General features: G+C 40.6%; 1 protein-coding gene across 3 annotated transcripts in view; it reads right to left on the bottom strand.

Annotated features, from left to right (window-relative positions):
- LOC142742688 (sodium/hydrogen exchanger 2-like) overlaps window positions 1-23,343 on the bottom strand; it is a 123,107-nt gene that overhangs the window by 14,744 nt on the left and 85,020 nt on the right. For all 3 annotated transcript variants that reach the window (XM_075852703.1, XM_075852701.1, XM_075852702.1), the window contains 5 exons: window positions 20,638-20,843; window positions 19,079-19,168; window positions 15,554-15,624; window positions 6,936-7,094; window positions 4,867-4,963 (listed from right to left, as the gene is read on the bottom strand). In XM_075852703.1, coding sequence (XP_075708818.1) covers window positions 4,867-4,963; window positions 6,936-7,094; window positions 15,554-15,624; window positions 19,079-19,168; window positions 20,638-20,843 — 623 coding nt within the window. The remainder of the gene's footprint in view (window positions 1-4,866; window positions 4,964-6,935; window positions 7,095-15,553; window positions 15,625-19,078; window positions 19,169-20,637; window positions 20,844-23,343) is intronic.

The following is a 23,343-nucleotide window of genomic DNA, read 5'->3' as shown; positions in this document are numbered from 1 at the left end:
AACCTACTGCACCCACCTCCATCAGTGCCAAAGCCTCGGCCACTGCCTGAACTATTCAGGTACCCTAGTGCGAGACTTTGTATTGCTGGGGTGCTCTGTTGTTTGGCTAGCTCCCTCCCTATTCCTGCTGTTCCTCCTGCTACACTTCCTGTCTGTACCAGTGCTAATCCCCTATGCTTCTTACCACTACCTCCTCACTATGACGGAGACACGAGGACCTGCAGGGGATTTCTGAATCAGTGCCAGATCCACTTCAGACTACGTGCCAGGGCCTTCTCTTCTGATAACATCAGGATCGCCTTCACAATCTCTCTCCTTACTGGCAAAGCCCCGGCATGGGAAAATCCTCTGTGGGAACATCATGGACCAGAGACCCGTGACTTTCAGTGCTGTTTATGGACTTTCCGTTCGATATTTGAAGAACCTGGGAGAGTTTCTTCTGCTGCTGCATCCCTGCTGACTCTACACCAGGGAGACCTCTCCTTGGGCGAGTATGCCATATAGTTTTGCACCCTGGCTCCTGAATTAACTTGAAACAACGAGGCTTTGGTGACCACATTCTGGCAGGAACTGTCTTCTGGGATTAAAGATGAGCTGGCCGCTCGCGATCTGCCACCTATCCTGGACGATCTCATCCTACTAGCTACCCGGGTTGACATGAGGATCCGGGAGCGTTCCCAAGAGGTTCTCTGGGAGAGAGGATTTCCTAGACTGGTTACTTTCCAGAAATCCCCACTATCTTCTTCATTCGTCCTAACAGAGGATCCTATGCAGATGGACCAAGCCAAATTGTCTACCCAGGAGAGACAACGCAGACACACTTCTGGACTTTGTCTGTATTGCGGTATCGTAGGCCATATTGTGCATTTGTGTCCCCAGAGGCCAGAGAGACCCCGGTGCCTAGGATTGGTTGGAGAGACAACCCTAGGTGGAATGGTACAAAAATAAAGCATTCAGTTTCAAGTTGACCATTCCTGTGACCATAGTATCCGGCGAGAAAACGCATCGGGTTTCTGCCTATCTGGACTCCGGGTCCGCGGCAAACTTCATCCAAATGTAGCTAGTGGATCATCTCTATTTGCCCACAATTCCCCAGGAGACATCTTTGGCTGTTGCCTCAGTGAATGGACTGCCTCTGCCCAATCTGATTGTATCTAAGACCAAGCCGCTGAAGCTCCAAGCTGGAGCCCTCCATTCGGAACAAATTTTGTTTCTTATTTTGCCCAAAGCCATCAATCCTGTTCTTCTGGGCCTGCCTTGGCTTCGACTGCATGCCCCAGTCCTTGACTGGAGTTCCGGAGAGGTTCTCCAATGGGGCTCCAAATGCCTCGGTCGCTGCCTGTTGCAGATCCATCCTGTCCAGCCTCCTCTGCCTCATTCATTGGCGGGATTTCCCCCCCATTTCACTCAGTTTGCGGATGTCTTCAGTAAGAGGCTGAGACGCTGCCTCCACATCGGACTTATGACTGCCCCATTGAACTGGTTCCAAATTCCTCTCTTCCCCGTGGACGGGTATATCCAATCTCCTTGCCAGAGACTCTATCTATGTCGGCCTATATTAAGGAGAATTTGGAGAGGGGTTTCATACGAAAGTCTTTCTTCCCGTCCAGGGCCAGGTTCTTCTTCGTTAAAAAGAAAGACGGATCTCTTTGACCCTGCAGATCCAGATCACGGTCAAGAACATGCCACTTATTTCCGAATTGCTTGACCATATACGAGGAGCCAGGATTTTTTCAAAATCAGACTTGTGTGGGGCTTATAATTTGATCTGAATCCGTCGAGTTGACGAGTGAAAGCCGGCGTTCAGTACCCGAGACGGGAACTACGAATACCTGGTGACGCCCTTCAGGCTGTGTAACATCATCTCAGATCATGGTCTCAAGATGGATCCTTAGAAAGTAAAGTCTGTCCTGGAATGGCCACGTCCTCAACGCCTGAGGGCCATACAGCGTTTCCTGGGATTCGCTCCAAAGGAAAGGCAAAAGTATGTGGCTATTACTCGAGACTTTATCCTTCTGCAGAGCGCAACTGCTCTATTGGGGATCGGGAGATACTGGCCATCAAATTGGCTCTAGAGGAGTGGAGACATCTGCTCGAGGGCACAGCTCACCCCATCCTGATCTACACTGACCCCAAGAACCTCACCTATCTCCAATCGGCTCAATGGCTAAACCCCCATTAAGCTAGGTGGTCGCTGTTCTTTACCCATTTCCAATTTGTGCTCCACTACCGTCCCGCTGACAAGAATATGAGGGCCGATGCTCTGTCCGGGTCATTTGAGACAGATGACATGGTGGAGTCCCTTCAAAGTACCATAGACCCATCCTGTATCGTAACTGCCAATCCTTTGCAGGTTAGAGACATCAGTCCGGGGAGGACTTTTGTTTGTTTGGCAGACAGGAGAAGAATTCTCCGCTGGGGACACAGCTCTAAACTGGCTGGGCACTCTGGTGTTCGTAAGACCCGAGACCTGATTACTCGTCATTTCTGGTGGCCCACACTACCCAAAGATGTTGTGGACTTTGTCTCTTCCTGCACGGTGTGTGCTTTTAACAAGGTTGCTCACTCCAAGCCTGCCGGCCTGCTCTAACCTCTGCCTGTACCCAATGTCCCCTGGCAGCACATTGCGATGGACTTTGTCACAGACCTTCCTCCGTACAGCAGGATGCAACACTGTCTTGGTGGTGGTGGACCGGTTTTCGAAGATGGCACATTTTATCCCGCTGACCGGCCTACCTTCTGCTCCTCGACTGGCGAGTCTCTTTATTCAGCACATCTTCCGCTTGCATGGCTTGCCCCTCACATCGTGTTGGATCGGGGGGGGGGGGGGGGGTCAATTTACCTCTAAATTCTGAAGAGCCCTCTGTAAGCTCCTGGATGTAAGAGTGGACTTTTCCTCAGCCTATCACCCCCAGTTCAATGGGCAAGTCGAGAGGATTAACCAGATCATGGAGAATTATCTCCACCACTTCATCTCCTTGCAGCATGATAACTGGGTACAGCTTCTTCCATGGGCTGAGTTCTCGTATAACAACCACACCACCACTTCCACACAATTCTACATTGTGTACAGTCAACATAATAGAGTCCCTCTTCCTGTGTCGACTACTTCTCAGGTACCCGCTGCCGACTCTGCATTTGGGGACTTTCTGCCGATCTGGCAACAGACCCGGTCCTCTATTTTGCTGGCAGTCGATCGCGTGAAGTGAAAAGCGTATATGAAAAAAAGAGCCACCTCAGTATCTTCCAGGTACAAAAGTCTGTGTCGCGATCTGTGGGTATATGGACCCACTGGGCTGTACCACCGTACCGGGCAGGGCCTTTCTTATAGTCCAGGGTGATCATGGGAGCAATCAGTCAATCTAAAAGGCTGGGAATGAGCTTGAGCGCGCACCCTAGTGGTCACTGCAGGACAGGACAGCCACATGTGCTGGCATCTCTGGGGACGAGACGTCTGGAGGATGATAGTAGTCTGTGGTCTGCGACCGCGGATGTTACAGTTTGGCTATGGTCACGGAACATTAGTTTAAAGGTGCCTTGATAAAAGTTTGCTCCCATGTTCCTCTGACCTTTTGAGATATTGCAACAGATAACCCCTGTCTCCTATAAGCTTCGGCTGCTTCCTACCCTCAGAATCCCAAACTCCTTTCATGTGTCCCTCCTGAAACCAGTGGTCCTGAACCATTACAGTAAGACTTCCAGTCCCGCAGTTGCTCCCAGTGGTTCATCTGATGTGTTTGAGGCGAGGGAGATCCTGGACTGCAAATGGATAGGAGGAAGGACTTTCTATTTGGTGGACTGGAGAGGGTTTGGTCCTGAGGAGAGGTCCTGGGTGCCGGAAGAGAACCTCAGTGCCCATGCTCTCATTAAGAAGTTCCTCTCGCTCTGGCCCCAAGAAGAGGGGGCGTAAGAGGGGTGATACTGTAGCGTCCATGGCCGCGGCCCGTCGGGTTTACTTACCCCCCGGCGGCCGCAGCTATGGATCTGTGAGCGCTGGCTCGTATCTCCTTCCCAGGAGACGCCAGCGCTCACTTCCGCTCCAGTTTGCTGTGTCCCGTAGGGTGCGCGCGCGCTCGTGCCCGGACTTAAGGGGCCAGAGCCCGCACATGGGAAATCATCTTCATCAACTGCCCATGATTTCCTGGACTATAAAAGGGGCTCTGCCCTTTCACTCATTGCCTGAGCGTTGATGGTATTCTCATGTCAGTCTTGCAAATGGTCCCTTAGTGTTATCCCGTTCCTGTTGTTACCCGTGCCATGTTACCTGTATCCTGTATCCCGTGTTGTGTTCTTGTTCCTGAGCCTGTTAGTTTTGGAGTCGTGTCCCACTGCATCTTCTGTTGTCTGCCACGTCCACTGTCATCTGCCATGCCCAGTGTGATCCGCCACGTCCAGTGTGATCCGCCATGTTTGACGCAACCTACTGTCATCTGCCACATCTGGCATAACCTGCTGCACCCACCTCCATTCATGCCAAAGCCTCGGACACTGTCTGGACTATTCAGGTACCCTAGTGCGGGACTTTGTATTGCTGGGGTGCTCTGTTGTTTGGCCAGATGCCTCCCCGCTATGGCAGTGCGGCCTAGTGGGTCCACATACCCACAGACCATGACAAAATCCTGTTGCACAATATTGACTTATTGACTTATATAGGTCGTTTCAACGGGTTTCTCTGTTTTTTTGTTTTTTTTGTTTTAAGGCAAAAATTCTGTTGCAGACTACACATTTCTTACCATTAAAAGTACCAGAACCTGTCACGGAAACTTAAAAACATCAGTGAGAATTGATCTTTATTGGATTGTAAACTATTGTATTTCCTGATGAATGTTAAATAAACAATAAACATAATCAAGTCCAACTTCTTACCCGTTGACGTATTTGGTAGAGGTTTTTTGATAATACATCTCGCATCTCATTGACTTCAATTGGTGAAAGAGGATTCACCTTATTCCTTTCATATATTCTGAATTATGAGAAGAAATCAATCAGATGATGATAATAAGATTTAAAAAAATACATTGTAAAACTAATTTCATAATTCTAAATAGTAAAAAAAATAAAAATAAGGAATAATAAATCTAAAACATTGTAAATAAGGTATATCGAAGTAAACAGGCAGTAACAGAATGTTCCCTCTCACTTAATCAAAAAGTTAGCCACCAGGAAAAAAGTTTCAGGCTATGTGCCCACTTGCAACATTTTTTTATTGCTCCAATACATCTGAAATGAAAAATGAAGGAACTTTGCAAATAGTCTTGTTACTCCTTCATATTTGCAAACGGAGGCAGAGGATGCAGATAGAAGAAAGTAACACATGACTGCAAGTTCAGACTACACAGGGTTTGTTTGAAGTCTGTAACCATGGAGATACATAGGTCTGTACAGGAGCTGTACACACCAAACAGTAAAATTTGTTGCAAAAGTGCAAATAACCTTGAAGATGATCTAGTGCAAGAAGAGGAGGCAGAATGAAAGGTGTAACACACGACTGAAGGATCAGACTACAAAGGGCTATTTTGTAGTCTGTAACCATGAAGATACATGAATTATGAACATATGTCACTTTGGGCTAAAAAGGTGAAGGATAATAAAGTGGAGTGAATGATTAAGTGATACCATATATGTTCAAAAATATAAGTACAAGAGTGAGTGAAAAATTATCCGCACTCTGGCTATTTTAATCAAGTTTCAGAAAAGACAAATACATAATTTTTCAACATAATATCCCTACATTTCAACACACTTTGTCCATCTGTCAACAAGCTTTCGTATTCCCACATTAAAAAATGTTTTAGGCTGAGCTGCGAGCCACGAATGCACCGCTATCTTCACCTCTTCATCAGACGTGAATCTTCATCCTCTTCAGGCTTTTTTCAGGGGACCAAACATGTGATACACTATCCAATAGAATCAGTTCACGTGCACGCTCAATGTTTTCATCATTCGTGGACGTGGACGGGCGGCTGGCTCCTTCTTCATGGCTGACACTTGTGCAACCTTACTTGAACTTCTCTATCCATTCATACACACTTCTTCACGATAAAACTTTCTCAATACTGTGCTCAATGTCTTCGATAAATATCGGCACCAGACACCCTCAGACCACAAAAAAACAAATCACTATAAGCTTGCTCTTCTTTCGTGCAAATCAAAATGGCGGCAGCCATTGTTTCTCTCAACGCAGTCACAATCAACAGACGTAACACGTTCAAACCTGCAGAGCAGTGACTCGGGAGACAGCGACCTCGTAAGGAAAGCGCAGATAAAACAGTGCAGCCAACAGAAGTTTTAATATAGTGCGGATAATTTATGACTCACCCTCTTAAATAAGATGCCATTATTATTGTGTTCTTCTGTAATTGGAATTCTGGTCCTAGTAACCAGTGACCAAAGTATTTATAACTTTTTATTGTCCCATTATTTTTAGAATGCATTGTTGTATTCCTTGTAAATTGTATTTTAGATCAGACAAACATGGCCACTGACATGTGAGTAAGCCCTTGGTACACAGAGCACACAAATTTAAACCTATGTCACTGACATACCCCACGTAGTCAGATCTGCAAGGATGGTATATTGATTATGGAATCAATGAGATCAGTATACATGAAAAAAATATTTCTCTAAAATTGTAATTCTGCTCATATTAAAAACAAAATCCACCTAAAGCGATCTTCTGGCTTGTCATAAAGCCATTGGTGATTTGTATTTAAAAAAAAAAAAAAAAAAAAGGGGGTTTATTCTGACAATGACATCATATTAGTTATTATGGTTGTAATACATTGGTATACAGTATGTTGCCAAGGGAATTTCTTAAAACCTCTGCTGCAATCTAATGCTCATGAGTCATACTCCCACTGTGAATGTTTCAAGTTTCAGCAATGCAGTCACATACAGACAAGAGTAGTGCCTATCATTTGACACCCTGCACTTACCCCAAGGAGGATAAAGATGGATCTCTGCTTAGACCAGTCTCAGCCATCTCAATAGCTTGCTTTATTTCCAACTTTTTATATAGGGACACGATACTTGACTTAGGCTCGTTTTCTCTGACCAACAGCTTTCGCAAGAATTTTTGGTCAATATATTTAAACCTATTTGAAAAACAACAATATATATTTCAACTATACATAGGTAACAAAAAAAAGAGGAATGGTAAACTTTCATGATTTAACATCTTACAGAAACCTTGAAAGGTCAAAAAGAAATGAGTCTACAATAAATCAGACAACGTTTAATGACACATAATAAAAACTAGCAGTCATTTCTTATGTCCAGCATCAAAAAGCTTAGTTAATCAGTAACAATGTAATGCTAGTGATATTGTGACCTTGCTAATAACATGTAATGCCATATTGATGTGTGAAATGTGATGGTACTATCAAGGTGAATGGGATTGTAGGGGGGGTGGGTACTTCTTTATATGGATAATGTAAGTGTTAGATTGCATTCTTTCTGACAGAGGATGTCTTATGAAGACAACACCTTTTTAAAAATAAAGCTGGAAGATTATCTGATAAGAAGTTTATCTGATCTTAGAAGGTCCCGCTTCTCTTACCCCTGGCAATCAGCTGTTATCACCAGGCTAAGCCTCGGTCAGCCATACCTTTTCCTGAAGGGGAAATCCACTGCAGAGGAAATGTAGCATTACATGTTGACCATTCAGAATGGAAGACCATCCATGTAATGCAAGAACGAGACAAGTCCACCAGAGAGGGAGCCACTCTTATGGAGCAGTTCTTTGTTCTGACACATAGAGGAGAATCCCAAGTCGAAGACCTTCTATTACATCCATATAGGACATATGGACAAGGGTTGTCCTGATTGTCTCCAGGAATTAAATGGGTTGTTGATTCTCAAAAACTTCATGGCCTATCCAAAGGATAGGCCATCAATATGTGGTCGCTCAGGGGTCCGACACCCACGCCGATCAGCATTTTTTAAGGGGAGCAATGGTGGTACGAGCGCTGCTTCTCCTACATTTCCTTTACTGCTCACACTGTGAATCGCCGACAGACTTGTAGCGGCGGTGCACAGTATTACAGCCTCCTCCCATTGAAATCAATAAAAAAATGCTGTAAATAGCACAATAAAGGATCCCCTTCATTGTTTATATAGACACATATGGATGACTGTGACTGTCACTGCAGTTTGTCCCTTTAAGTCGAACCCAGACCCCAGAGGTTGGACCCCCACATATAAAACACTTATATACTATCCTAGGGATGGGCCATTAATGGTAAAGTCCCTGATAACCCCTTTAAATAAATGCCAACAGAACTGAGGTTCCCATTTTTTTGTGTTATTATTTATAAATCATACACCATTCAGTGATACAAGTATGCATTAATAGAGGGTATCTGGTATATTATTTTATTTTTTTACAGCCTTGTGTATAGAAATTTATATATGTAAGGTCAGTTCGCTTTAAAAAGAATACACAATTCTGTTTCTGCAGAAAGGGAGAAAAAGTTTTGTTTATTTTTCAGGAGCAATTCCTGATTATGCCTAAAGGTGGCCATGCATATATGATGGGATTAAAGAAATCTAACCCTTTTAACCTTCCAAATAATTAGGGAGTGCAGGGCTGTTTCCAGATAACTCCTGTCCATAGGCCCAATTAGGGCATATATATATATATATATATATATACACATTATATAGTGGTTTTCGATCTGGCGGACCCACTTATTTGAAATGGAGCCATGTACTCATATATTTACCCTGCAGAGTCCCAGTTAGGACTTTTACTTCTGATTGTAGTTCTGCTTTATCAAAATTGTGGAAAATCTCTGTGGCTGCAACACTTCTTTTAGCCAACACCCATTTTGAGCTCTCCATTTAACAACCTCCCAAGTGGGAATGTGGGTGGGCATCTTGAAAAACACATAACAGATGAGTAGGATCACCTACTCACCTGTTAGTGACCGTCCCATAGTGTTTTTACAGCGGCCACTAACGGGCTTTATTCCGATGCAGTAGCCTTTTTACGGCGCTGCATCGGAATAAATAAACAGAGCAGGGAGACGTTAAGCTGGATTCACACGAGGTCATTACGTCCGTAATTGACGGATGTATTTCGGCCGCAAGTCCCGGACCGAACACAGTGCAGGGAGCCGGGCTCCTAGCATCATAGTTATGTACGACGCTAGGAGTCCCTGCCTCGCTGCAGGACAACTGACCCGTACTGTAATCATGTTTTCAGTACGGGACAGTTGTCCGGCAACAAGGCAGGGACTCCTAGCATCGTACATAAGTATGATGCTAGGAGCCCGGCTCCTTGCATTGTGTTTGGTCCGGGACTTGCGGCCGAAATACGTCCATCAATTACGGACGTAATGACCTCGTGTGAATCCAGCCTTAACCCGTTCAAGACTGAGCCTGTTTTGGCCTACATGATGAAGCTGATTTTTCAAATCTGACGTGTCACTTTATGTGGTAATAACTTTGGAATACTTTTACCTATGCAAGCAATTCTGAGATTGTTTTCTCGTGACATACTGTACTTTATGTTAGTGAAAAAATCTGATCGATAAATGTAATTTTTATTTGTAAAAAACACCAAGATTTGGAGAAAATTTGTAAAAATTTGCATTTTTCTAAATTTAAATGCATCTGCTTGTAAAACAGATAGTAATACCACACAAAATAGTTACTAGTTTACATTTCCCATATGTCTTCTTTATGTTTGGATAGTTTTTTGCACATTCTTTTATTTTTCGAAGACGTTACATTGTTTAGAACTTTAGCAGCAATTTCTCATATTTTCAAGAAAATTTTAAAAGGCTATTTTTCAGGGACCAGTCCAGATCTGAAGTGGCTTTGAGGGCCTTATATATTAGAAAGTCCAAATAAGTCATCCAATTTTGAAAACTGCATCCCTCAAAGTCTTCAAAACAGCATTCAGAAAGTGTTTTAACCCTTTAGGAGTTTCACAGGAATGAAAGCAAAGTAGAGGTGAAATTTACAATTTATTTTTTTTTTCCAAAATTCATGTGTAATATATTTTTTTCTGTACTACAGAAGGTTTTACCCAAGAAATGCTACTCAATATTTATTTCCCAGATACTGTAGTTTTTATAAATATCCCACATGTGGCCCTAGTGTGGTAATGGACTGAAACACAGGCCTCAGAACCAAAGGAGCACCTAGTATATTTTGGGGCATCCTTTTTTTAGAATATATTTTAGGCACCATGTCAGGTTTGTAGAGGTCTTGTGGTGCCAAAACAATGGAAACCCCCCCAATAGTGACCACATTTTGCAAAATACACCCACAAGGAATTTATCTAGGGCTGTAGTTAGCATTTTGACCCCACAGTTATTTCTCTAAATGTATTTGAATTAGTATAGGAAAATGAAAATCTACTTTTTTTCTGAAAAAACGAATTTTTTTTTTTTTTTTTACAAGGAATAAAGGAGAAAAAACACCCCAACATATGTGAAGCAATTCCTCCCGATTATAGCAATGCCCCATATGTGGTAATAAACTGCTGTTTGGATCCACAGCAGGGCTCAGAAAGAAGAGAAGGAGCACCATTTGGATTTTGGATTTCTGATTTTGCTGGAATAGTTTTCAGTGCCATGTTATGTTTGCAATGTACTGGAGGGACCAAAACAGTGGAAACCCCCCAAAAGTGACCCCATTTTGGAAACTACATCCCTCAAGGAATTTTTCTAGCGGTAAAATTTGCATTTTGACCCCACAGTTGTTTTGCTGAATTCATTGGAATTAGTCTGTAAAGGTAAAAATCTATTTATGGTTTTTGGTCACCTTGCTTCCCAAAAAATGGAATAAAAAGTGATTAAAAAAAATGCATGTATCCCAAAATGGTATCAATGAAATCTACAGACTGTCCCGCAACATATAAGCCCTCACACAGCTCCGGTGAAGAAAAAATAAAGAAGTTCTGGCTCTCAGAATATGGCAATGCAAAATGTGCAGACTGTTCCAAAAGCGGATAAGATTGGCCACCATTTATCAGTGCGACACCAGCCACATATCTATGAATTTTTTATTTTATTTACCGCATTATTATACCCTGTTATTATGCCCTGATGAACTCTGCTCAGCTTACATACGCCCCCACATTGTAAATTTAAATACCAGCAAAACCCCAAACAGAACTACTACCAAGCTAAATCTGCGCTCCAAAAGCCAAATGCCACTCTCTCCCTTCTGAGCCCTACAGTGTGCCCAAACAGCAGTTTACAACCACAGATATGGCATCGCCACACCCTGAGAACCCGGTTAATACTTTATGAGGTATTTATCGACGGTGGCACAAACTGGGCATAACAACATATGTTATGCCCAGTTTGTGCCACTGAAGACAAATACCTGCACTAAAATGGCATATTGGTGGAAAATGTACATTTTCACTCCGCCCCATCCGTTGCACATTAACCACTTCGCGCACGGCGACTTAATAGCATGTCATGGTGTGGGGGGTGATGTATGCTGAGCCCGCTCCATACACAGCTGACACCCGGGACTAACGGACAGGAACCGCGATCGCGCGGTTACAGGATCCTGTAAAAATGACAATATACTGCAATACATTAGTATTGCAGTGTATTGTACCAACTATCTACTGATTGCTGGTTCAAGTTCCCTAGGGGGACTTATAAAATGTGTAAAAACAAAAGTAAATTATTATTAGTGAAAAAAATTTAATAAATATTTAAAGTCCAAAAAAACAACCCTTTTCACAATTTTTCTCTAAAGTAATGTAAAAAAAATAAAAAGAATACACAAAATTGGTATCGCTGTGTCTGTAAAAGTCCAAACTATTACAATATAGCATTATTTAACTCGCAAAAATAAAGAATTTTAAACTGCAAAATCGCTGTTTTTTGGTCACCTTGGCTCTACCAAAAAATGTAATAAAAAAAGCTAAAAAAACTGTATGTGCCAAAAAATGGTTCCAATAAAAACTACAGCTCATTCCGCAAAAAATAAGCCCTCACACTGCTCTATTGACGGAAAAATAAAGAAGTTATGGCTCTTGGAAAGCGGGGAGGGAAAAACTAAAAAGGAAAGAAAAAATTGATCAGTCTGGGAAGGGTTAATTACTTTCTAATGAAAAAACATTTATGACCAAATGTGGGGTATAGCCGTACTCGGGAGAAATTGCTTTACAAATGTTGGGGTGCTTTTTCCTCCTTTATTCCTTGTGAAATTGAAAAAATTCAACATTTTAGTGGAAATAATGTTGATATTCATTTTCACGGCCCAATTCTAATAAATTCTGCAAAATTCCTGTGGGGTCAAAATGCTTCTGTAAGTGGTGTAGTTTCCCAAATAGGGGCACTTTTGTGTGGTTTCCACTGTTTTGGCCTCTCGGGGGCTTTGCTAATTCTACATGGCACCCGAAAACCATTTCAGCTAAATTTGAGCTCCAAAAGCATAGCGCTCCTTCCATTCTAAGCCCCGCTGTGGGTCCAAACAGCAGTTTATTACCACATATGGCATGTTGTTATGCCCAGTTTGTGCCACCTTCGATAAATACCTCATAAAGTATTAACCGGGTTCTCAGGGTGTGGCGATGCCATATCTGTGGTTGTAAACTGCTGTTTGGGCACACTGTAGGGCTCAGAAGGGAGAGAGTGGCATTTGGCTTTTGGAGCGCAGATTTAGCTTGGTAGTAGTTCTGTTTGGGGTTTTGCTGGTATTTAAATTTACAATGTGGGGGCGTATGTAAGCTGAGCAGAGTTCATCAGGGCATAATAACAGGGTATAATAATGCGGTAAATAAAATAAAAAATTCATAGATATGTGGCTGGTGTCGCACTGATAAATGGTGGCCAATCTTATCCGCTTTTGGAACAGTCTGCACATTTTGCATTGCCATATTCTGAGAGCCAGAACTTCTTTATTTTTTCTTCACCGGAGCTGTGTGAGGGCTTATATGTTGCGGGACAGTCTGTAGATTTCATTGATACCATTTTGGGATACATGCATTTTTTTTAATCACTTTTTATTCCATTTTTTGGGAAGCAAGGTGACCAAAAACCATAAATAGATTTTTACCTTTACAGACTAATTCCAATGAATTCAGCAAAACAACTGTGGGGTCAAAATGCTAATTTTACCCCTAGAAAAATTCCTTGAGGGGTGTAGTTTCCAAAATGGGGTCACTTTTGGGGGGTTTCCACTGTTTTGGTCCCTCCAGTACATTGCAAACGTGACATGGAACTGAAAACTATTCCAGCAAAATCAGAAATCCAAAATCCAAATGGTGCTCCTTCTCTTCTGAGCCCTGCTGTGGGTCCAAACAGCAGTTTATTACCACATATGGGGCATTGCTATAATCGGGAGGAATTGCTTCACATATGTTGGGGTGTTTTTTCTCCTTTATTCCTTGTAAAATTTAAAAAAAATGTATACTCCGTGGACCGAAGTATTGCAGTGTATTATAAATGCGATCAGAGGATTGCATAGTGAAGTCCCCTAGTGGGACTAGTAAAAAAAAGTTTAATAAAAAGGTAAAATAAAAAAAAGTTTAAAAAAATAATGAAAAACCCACTTTTTCCACTTACAAACTGCTTTATTATTAGACAAACAAAATAAAGTAAAAAAAGTTACACATATCATGGTATCGCCGCATCCGTAACAACCCCAACTATAAAGTTATTACATCATTTAACTCGCACGGTAAACGTCGTAGAAAACAAAATAAAAAAAATTTGATAAAAATTTATGAAAAAATTGTATCTACTTCAAAATGGTACCAATAAAAACTACAAGTCGTCCCGCAAAAAAAAAAACCCTCATACAACTGCATCGGCGGAAAAATAAAAAAGTTATGGCTCTTTATATATGGAGACACAGAAACATATAATTTTGGAAAAAAAAGGGTTTTTACTGTGTAAAAGTAGTAAAGCATACAAAATCAATATAAATGTGGTTTCGTTGCAATCACAACAACCCGCTGAATAAAGTTATTGTATTATTTATACCACACGGTAAACGGTGTAAATTTAGGATGCAAAAAAGTGTGGCGAAATTGCTGTGTTTTTTCTATTCCCCCCCAAAAAAAGTAATAAAAGTTAATCAATAAATTCTATGTACCCCAAAATGGTGCTATTAAAAATTACAACTTGTCCCGCAAAAAACAAGACCTTAGACAGCTATATCAATGCAAATATAAAAAAAGTTATAGCTCTTTGAATGAGATGATGGAAAAACTTAAAAAATAGCTTGGTCATTAACCCCTTCCCGACATTTGACGTATCCATACACCAAAGTCGGGTAGGGGGAAGTATGGAGCGGGCTCACGGAGTGAACCCGCTTCATACGATGCCGGTGTCGGCTGTTTGTTACAGCCGACACCTCAGAGTAACTAGCGGCATCGTGCTGGAGCGCGATCCCGCTAGTTTAACTCGTTAAATGCAGCGGTCAACAGAGACCGCAGCATTTAAATCGTTAGAAAGAGGGGGGCGACCCCCTCTAACACCTCATTGATCCCCCCGCAACGCAATCGCGGGGGGAGATGGTTGCAACGGCTGCCTGGGGACCTAATGCCTCAGAATCACGATATACTGCAATACATTAGTATTGCAGTATATCGTGCAAGCGATCTAATGATCGCTGGTTGAAGTCCCCTAGGGGGACTAATAAAAAAAAGTAAAAATTAGTTAAATAAAGATTTTTTTTGTGTAAAAAAAAAATAATATATTAAAAGTTAAAAAAAAAACCCTTTTCCCATTTTCCCCCTAGAGCATAGTAAAAAAATAAATAAATAAATAAAATTGGTATTGCCGCGTCCGTAAAAGTCTGAACTATTACAATATATCATTATTTAACCCGCACGGTGAACGCCGTAAAAAAAAATTGTAAACGCCAGAATCTCTATTTTTTGGTCACCTAATCTCCCACAAAAAAATGAAATAAAAAGTGATCAAACAGTCGCATTTACACCAAAATGGTATTATTAAAAACTACAGCTTATCCTGCGAAAAATAAGCCCTCATACCACCAAATCGACGGAAAAATAAAAAAGTTGTGGCTCTCGGAATTTGGCGACACAAAATAAATTTTCTTTTTTACACTTAGGTTTTTACTTGTAAAAGTAGTAAAATATAGAAAAAACTATATATATATATATATATATATATATTTGGTATCGCTGTAATCGTATTGACCCACAGAATAAACATGCTGTTTTAATTTCACAGTGAATTCCTTAAAAACGGCGCGCAAAAAACCATGGAGGAATCGCTGTTTTTTTCATTTTCTACCCCACAAATCATTTTTTTCCCGTTTCAGTATACATTATATGGCAAAATAAATGGTGCTACGAAAAACTACAACTCGTCTCGCAAAAATCAAGCTCTCATAGCACTATATCGACGGAAAAATAAAGACGTTATGGCTTTTGGAAGGTGAGGAGGAAAAAACTAAAATTAAAATCTGAAAAAGGGCTATGGCGGGAAGGGGTTAAGGTCTAAAATAGGCTGGTCATTAAGGGGTTAAAGGACAATAGTTGTTCATACTTCTACAATTCCAATGTTTGTGTATCAATAAAATAGGCATTTAATAGTAATCGTACTTGTCTTTGCAGTAATTGTGTCCCCAGTGACCACATATGTCGTCAATACCAGCTTTCACATGATCCAAAAACTGTGGATGAAATGACACCCAGTTATTGACGGCGCCGATATGATAATTCATTCCACAGGTTAACACATCAGTAATGCACTATTAAATAGAATGTAAATCTCAATAATTTCTTCATTGTAACTTGTTGAACTTTTCAGTAGTGAAACAGTAGTACAATGCGCATGATCTACCTCATATGCGCATGATTTTCGTCCTACTAAAATATGTGAAAATTACAATATGATTACAATATATATATTCAACCCTTCACTAGCAGAAAAAACTCTCATTGTATTTACTACTAAAAATACTTTTTTTTTGGTGGTCTATATACAGTGGATATAAAAAGTCTACACACCCCTGTTAAAATGCCAGGTTTTTGTCATGCCAAAAAAATCTGTACAAGATGAATAATTTCAGAACTTTTTCCACCTTTAATGTGACCCATAATCTGTACAATTCCATTGAAAATCAAACTGAAATAATTTAGGGGGGAAAAATAAAAATAACAAAACTACAATAAGGTGGTTGCATAAGTGTGAACACCCTCTTATAATTGGGGATGTGGTTGTGTTCAGAATTAGCCAATCACATTTAAGCTCTTGTTAAATAGCAGTCAGTACACAGCTGCCATTACTTAAAGTGATTCTGAGTAACCCCATATAAAGTTCAGTTGTTCTATTAGGATTTTCCTGACATTTTCTTTGTTGCATGTGACAGCAAAATCCATGGTCCGTAGAGAGCTTACAACACATCAAAGGGATCTGATTGTTGAAAGGCATCAGTCAGGAGAAGGGTACCAAAGAATTTCCAAGGCATTAGATATACCATGGAACACAGTGAGGACGGTCATCAAGAAGTGGATTCCATTTGGCACAACAGTGACCTTACCAAGAACTGGACATCCCTCAAAACTTGATGAAAAGACAAGACGGGAGGCTACAAAGAGGACTACAGCAACATTATAAGAGCTGCAGGACTTTCTGGCAGGTACTGGTTGTGTAGTGCATGTGACCACAATCTCGCATAATCTTCATATGTCTGGGCTGTGGGGCAGGGTGGCAAGACAGAAGCCTTTTCTAACAAAGAAAAACATCCAAACCCGGCTATGTTTTACAAAGACCTACATCAAGTCTGCCAAAAGCATGTGGGAAAACGTGTTATGGTCTGATGAGACCAAGGTTGAACTTTTTTGCCATAATTGCAAAACGTATGTTTGGCGCAAAGCCAACACTGCACATCCTCAAAAGAACACCATACCCACAGTGAAGCATGGTGGAGGCAGCATTAGGCTGGGCTCACACAGAGTTTTTTGCAGGAGGAAAATCTGCTTCAAAATTCTGTTTGGAATTTTGAGGCAGATTTTCCCCTGCCTGCACGCCGATTTTAGCGCCATTGACAGCCACGGGCATAAAACGCTACGAAATACGCTTTATCTGCCTCCCATTGATGTTAATGGGAGGTCAGAGGCGTAAACACCCAAAGATAGGGCATGTCCCTTCTTTTTCCCGCAAGCCGGTTCCTCCGCTCACGGGAAAAAAACGCCTCCGCCTCCCATTGAAATCAATGGGAGGCATTTTCGCCCGGTTTTTGGCGCATTTTGCGATGCGGTTTCCGCGTAAAAAAACTCATAGAAAAAAAACTCTGTGTGAACTCCCCCTTATGCTTTGGGGCTGTTTTTCTGCAGCTGGAACTGAGGCATTAGTCAAGGTGGAGGGAATTGTGAACAGTTCCCAATATTAGTCAATATTGGCACAAAACCTGCGGGCCTCTGCTAAAAAGATGAAGATGAAGAGGAATTTCACCTTTCAGCACGACAACGACCCAAAGCATACCTCCAAATCAACAAAGAAATGGATTCACCAGAAGATCAAAGTTTTGGAACGGCCCAGCGAAAGCCCAGACCTGAATCCCATTGAAAATCTGTGGGGTGACCAGAAGAGGGCTATACACAGAAGATGGCCGCGCAATCTGACAGATTTGGAGCACTTTTGCAAGGAAGAGTAGGCAACAATTGCCAAGTAAAGATGTGCCATGCTGATAGACTTCTACCCAAAAAGACTGAATGCTGTCATAATGTCAAAGGGTAATTCAACAAAGTATTAGTTTAAGGGTGTGCATATTTATGCAAGCACATTACTTTTGTTCTTTATTTTTATTTTTCCACCCTAAAAGATGTCCGTTTCTTTTTCAATACAATTATAAATATTATAGGTGACATAGAAGGTGGAAAAAGTTCTGCAATTATTCATCTTGGACTGATTTTGTAACATGACAAAAACCTGGCATTTAACAAGGGTATAACATGGGTGTGTAGACTTTTTATATCTACTGTATGTAGATTAAACTATGCTATGGTATGTGCCTAATTTACATATACCAATGTTTACTTATATGCTGCATTATCTCATTGGTTTATGCGTATTCATCCCATTGTTTAATGAAGTAACTTATTTTTGTATATTATGTATATCATATACTTTTGATTTACAGATGAGATCTGGATGCTCAAACATAACTGGGATGAAGCAGTTATTGGAAGCACCACAGCATAAATTGTACAATAGTAAAACACTCTGTGAACCATTGTCAATTGCATCATCATTAGGGGGATGGTGTCACTCGGTGAAGTCTGAGTGCATAGGTCTTATTACACATCCCAATATAATCAGTGAAAACGAGCGCCGATCAATGAGACAGCTCGTTAATTGGGGCTCGTTTACTCCTTTCACAAGGATCAATGATTGCTTATGTATGTGGACGAGCGCTCGTTACTCCAGTCGTTCGTCCCCATACATTTTCTTCATGTCGGCAGCACATCTCCCTGTTTACACTGCATAAAAGAGCAGATCAGCCGATGAACAAGCGTTTGCTCAACTTTTTGGGGGCTGGTTTGAAAATACTTATAATGACTTTCCCAGATAAATAAATATTATTTATGTGGGGTAAAATCTCATCAGTCTTCATCAGATCTGGTTATTTGAGTTTTATTGTAGATAAACACGTAAATTAAAATTTATTTTTAGAATATTTATTTTTACATGCTAAGATTTAATAAACAATTCAAAAGTCCTGTCAAGACATAAAAATAAATTATCTTCAAACTGTTCAAAATTATATTAATAATAATACAAATTAGAATGGGTTCACAAAGTATTAGACTGTGAACCCTTGGTCCCACTGGAGGAAATTATCTATACAGAATGTGCAAGTCAACTTTTCAACTTTTAAGCTATTATTGCACATACAGGACATTTCATTGATATGGTCTAATAGGGTTTTGTGAATCAACTCCGAAGAAATAGACCCTGTGCTCTAAAGTTAGCTCCAAATGGGGTTAGCTTCTGTTGACCTTTGGGGATTATTGTTATTTTATAGCTCGGACCCACTAGAGGATCCTCTGGTACTGTGGTGAGCCACTCAGACCCTGTGTTCATAGGGCTCAGGATTATCAGCATGCATGGTCTTGCCTTACCCGGTTATGGATTTCTTCACTGATAATTTGCTGTTTTTTATCTGCCCTTTTAACATTTAAAAATTCCACCAGAGGACGAATCGTAATCCCCTAAAGAGGAAAATAAACCACATTCAACATTATTTTTTTTTAAATTAAAGATACAATCCCACCTTCTCTGTACAGTAACAATAACAAATTATGACACGAGCCAGACTATTTTTTTAAATACATTACCGTTCAAAAGTTTAAGGTCACTTAGAAATTTCCTTATTTTTGAAAGAATAGCACAGTTTTTTTCAATGAAGATAACATTAAATTAATCAGAAATACACTCTATACATTGTTAATGTGCTAAATGACTATTCTAGCTGCAAACATCTGGTTTTTAATGCAATATCTACATAGGTGTATAGAGGCCCATTTCCAGCAACCATTACTCCAGTGTTCTAATGGTACATAGTGTTTGATAACTGTGTTAGAAGGCTAATGGATGATTAGAAAACACTTGAAAACCCTTGTGCAATTATGTTAGCACCGCCGTAAACAGTTTTGCTGTTTAGAGGAGCTATAAAACTGACCTTCCTTTGAGCTAGTTGAGAATCTGGAGCATTACATTTGTGTGTTCGATTAAACTCTCAAAATGGCTAAAAAAAGAGAGCTTTCATGTGAAACTCGACAGTCTATTCTTGTTCTTAGAAATGAAGGCTATTCCATGCGAGAAATTGCCAAGAAACTGAAGATTTCCTACAATGGTGTGTACTATTCCCTTCAGAGGACAGCACAAACAGGCCCTAACCAGAGTAGAAAGAGAAGTGGGAGGCCCCCGCTGCACAACTGAGCAACAAGACAAGTACATTAGAGTCTCTAGTTTGAGAAATAGACGCTTCACAGGTCCTCAACTGGCAGCTTCATTAAATAGTACCCGCAAAACGCCAGTGTCAACGTCTACAGTGAAGAGGTGACTCCAGGATGCTGGCCTTCAGGGCAGAGTGATAAAGAAAAAGCCATATATGAGACTGGCTAATAAAAGGAAAAGATTAATATGGGCAAAAGCACACAGACATTGGACAGAGGAAGATTGGAAAAAAGTGTTATGGACAGACGAATCGAAGTTTGAGGTGTTTGGATCACACAGAAGAACATTTGTGAGACGCAGAACAACTGAAAAGATGCTGGAAGAGTGCCTGACGCCATCTGTCAAGCATGGTGGAGGTAATGTGATGGTCTGGGGTTGCTTTGGTGCTGGTAAAGTGGGAGATTTGTACAAGGTAAAAGGGATTTTGAATAAGGAAGGCTATCACTCCATTTTTGAAGTTTGAAGGAGAAAATTATTATTTCAAATAAAAATCATTATTTCTAACCTTGTCAATGTCTTGACTATATTTTCTAGTCATTTTGCAACTCATTTGATAAATATAAGTGTGAGTTTTCATGGAACACACAAAATTGTCTGGGTGACCCCCAACTTTTGAACGGTAGTGTAGTTTAGATCACTCATCCCTGTCCCAACATGTTAACCAACAGAAGTTTATTTTATGTCCATATACAAAAATTGTATTCTGGAAAATCATTCTCACCTGAATGAACACAGTAAAGAAGATCACCACTATGACTGATGTAATGAACAGTTTCTTCCTTGGGAAAACAGAAGTATCAGGAAGGAGAAACACAAGGGAAAAGCAGATTGCCCCTCGTAGTCCCCCGTATGCAATGATGAACTGGTCTTTTGGCGTTAGTTGTATTGTACGGAACTGGTTGATTATCAGAGTCAAAATAAATACACCTAAGAAATAAAAAAAATGTTTCTCACATCAACAGCTAATATTTAGGAAATAATGTCTCAATGGCGTCACCACTTAATGTATTTAAAGAACATGAGCACTTCATCACTTTGCTTATAGTATGGATTTATGTAGACGGCTTAAAGGGGTTGTCTGCTTTTGACAATCCCTTTTTTATTCCCTTGATGATCAGATGATTACAGGGTATCTAGTCCTAGAACCTCCATTAATTAGCTGTAATCTGTGGGAGTATCCAGCAGAAAGGGTTTAGTTCTCCCGCAGCACCACCACCACCAGGGAAGTGAAGAATTACACAGTTCAAAACAGGGGACTGTCCATGCAATGCACAGACGTGTCAGGTCCTTCAGAGTGGGAGATGCTCTTTGTAGGCATTCTTCACTCTGGCTGTTGGATAAGAGTTTTGAATCTATTAAGATTTCTCTAAGAGGGAATTGAAAATGGGTTTTCTAAATTAGACAACCCCTTTAAAGTGTAGCTAAACGTTCGACAAACTTCTGACATGTCATAGTGACATGTCAGAAGTTTGGATTGGTGGGGGTCTGAGCACGGAGACCCCCACCAATTGCTAGAACGAAGCAGCTGAAGCACTCGTGTGAGCGCTCAGCTGCTTCGTGTCTGTTCGGCTATTTCCGGAAATAAATGTATCGGTGTACGGACTCAATAGAAAGTCTATGAGCCCGTACTCCGATACATCGGCTTTCCGATTGGTGGGTGTCTCCGTGCTCGGACCCCCAACAATCCAAACTTCTGACATGTCTCTATGACCTGTCAAAAGTTTGTCGACCGTTTAGCTACACTTTAAGCATATCTCTCAACCATGTATAACTAGGTAAAATAAAATATAATTAAAACAACTTTTAAAAAGGATATCCTAACAATGCTATGCCAGTGGGTGCTTTTCCCAGGGCAACAACTAACATAATATACTGCCTCCCAATAGTTTGTGTTTTTTTTAATTTATTATTCCTTTAGAGTAGCATTATTAACATGTTTATATATAAAATATTGTATACACAATGTTATACTGTATGTATTTGTTTTGTTACAGGCTAGATTAGAGGTCCCCAATCTTTTTTATGTAGTAAGCCACTTTAGGTATTAAAAACAACATACATCCATAAAAAAAATTATAATCAAAATCAAATCAATCAAATTTAATTTTAAATGAATTCATAACCAACTACAAATAAGAACAAAGTAAACAACTGAAGAAGAACATGTAGGCATACAAGATGCTAAGTGGCAGCGATATTCTGCAGGTGTAATGTGTAGATTGGAAGTGATGGCCATAGTGCAAAGTGCCTGTTATATGATTCTAAGCTGGGAGCCAAGTGATATGATTCTTGTCCTAATATTAACTGCTAGCCATATGATTCTGGTCCCGGAGCCAAGTTTCAGTAATATTATGACGTTCTATTTGTTAGTAGCACACAATATTATCTGCAGTTGCCAATAGTTAGTGAGGCACATGCACTGGGCCCGATAGTTGCATGTCGCTTCTGAGCCACAGCTGGATAAACAATGGGCTAGTGATATTAAATGCAACGTGATTCAACAGCGGTTGTTTGACATGCTAAAAAATACTTTGGTATTGTACATTCGAGTTTACCTTCCAGACAAGTGGTGTTGGAAGAATCTTCAGGCCTTCACTCCTTACTGCAGTTGATCTGATTGACAGATGCCATAAATAACATAGATGGGAAAGAAGTGGTCTAGCACATGGTAAATTGGGAAAGGACGTCTAGCACACATGGAAAACTAGGAGAAGGAGGGGGTCTAGCACATAGGGAAACTGAGGAAGGAGTGGTCTGGTAGATAGATGAGTTGGGAAATGAATAGTTTGAAATATATAGTGGAAGAGTGAGGAATGGTTCATATGGAGTAGTAGCCTCTGTACATAACAAAGCTAGGTAAAGCGTGATATGGTACATAGCAGGACTTAGTAATGAGTGGTCTAGAACCCAGGTTCTCCACTTATATGCTATGTCCCCAGAGGGTTATCTTACTGTCCTTATGCTGTGTTTTGAATGTGCAGTACAGTGTATTATGAAAGCCTTGAGAGTACTTTGATGTAATTTATTTAACCCCTTCAGGACCAAGCTCATTTTGGCCTTCAGGACCAGACCCATTTTTTCAAATCTGACATATTTCACTTTATGTGGTAATAACTCCGGAATGCTTTTACCTATCAAAGCGATTCTGAGATTGTTTTCTCGTGAGACATTGGACTTTATGATAGTGGAAAAATTTGGTCGATAAATTCAATATTTATCAGTGAAAAACACCAAAATTTTGTGAAAAATTAGAAAAATTAGCATTTTTCTAAATGTAAATGTATCTGCTTGTAAGACAGGCAGTTATACCACACAAAATTGTTGCTAATTAACATCCCCCATATGTCTACTTTATATTTGCATCGTTTTTTGAACGTCCTTTTATTTTTCTATGACATCACAAGTCTTAGAACTTTAGCAGCAATTT

The sequence above is a fragment of the Rhinoderma darwinii genome, chromosome 2 (genome assembly GCF_050947455.1).
Source record: "Rhinoderma darwinii isolate aRhiDar2 chromosome 2, aRhiDar2.hap1, whole genome shotgun sequence".
NCBI lineage: Eukaryota > Metazoa > Chordata > Amphibia > Anura > Rhinodermatidae > Rhinoderma > Rhinoderma darwinii.
This window is presented reverse-complemented; position numbering and strand designations above follow the sequence as displayed.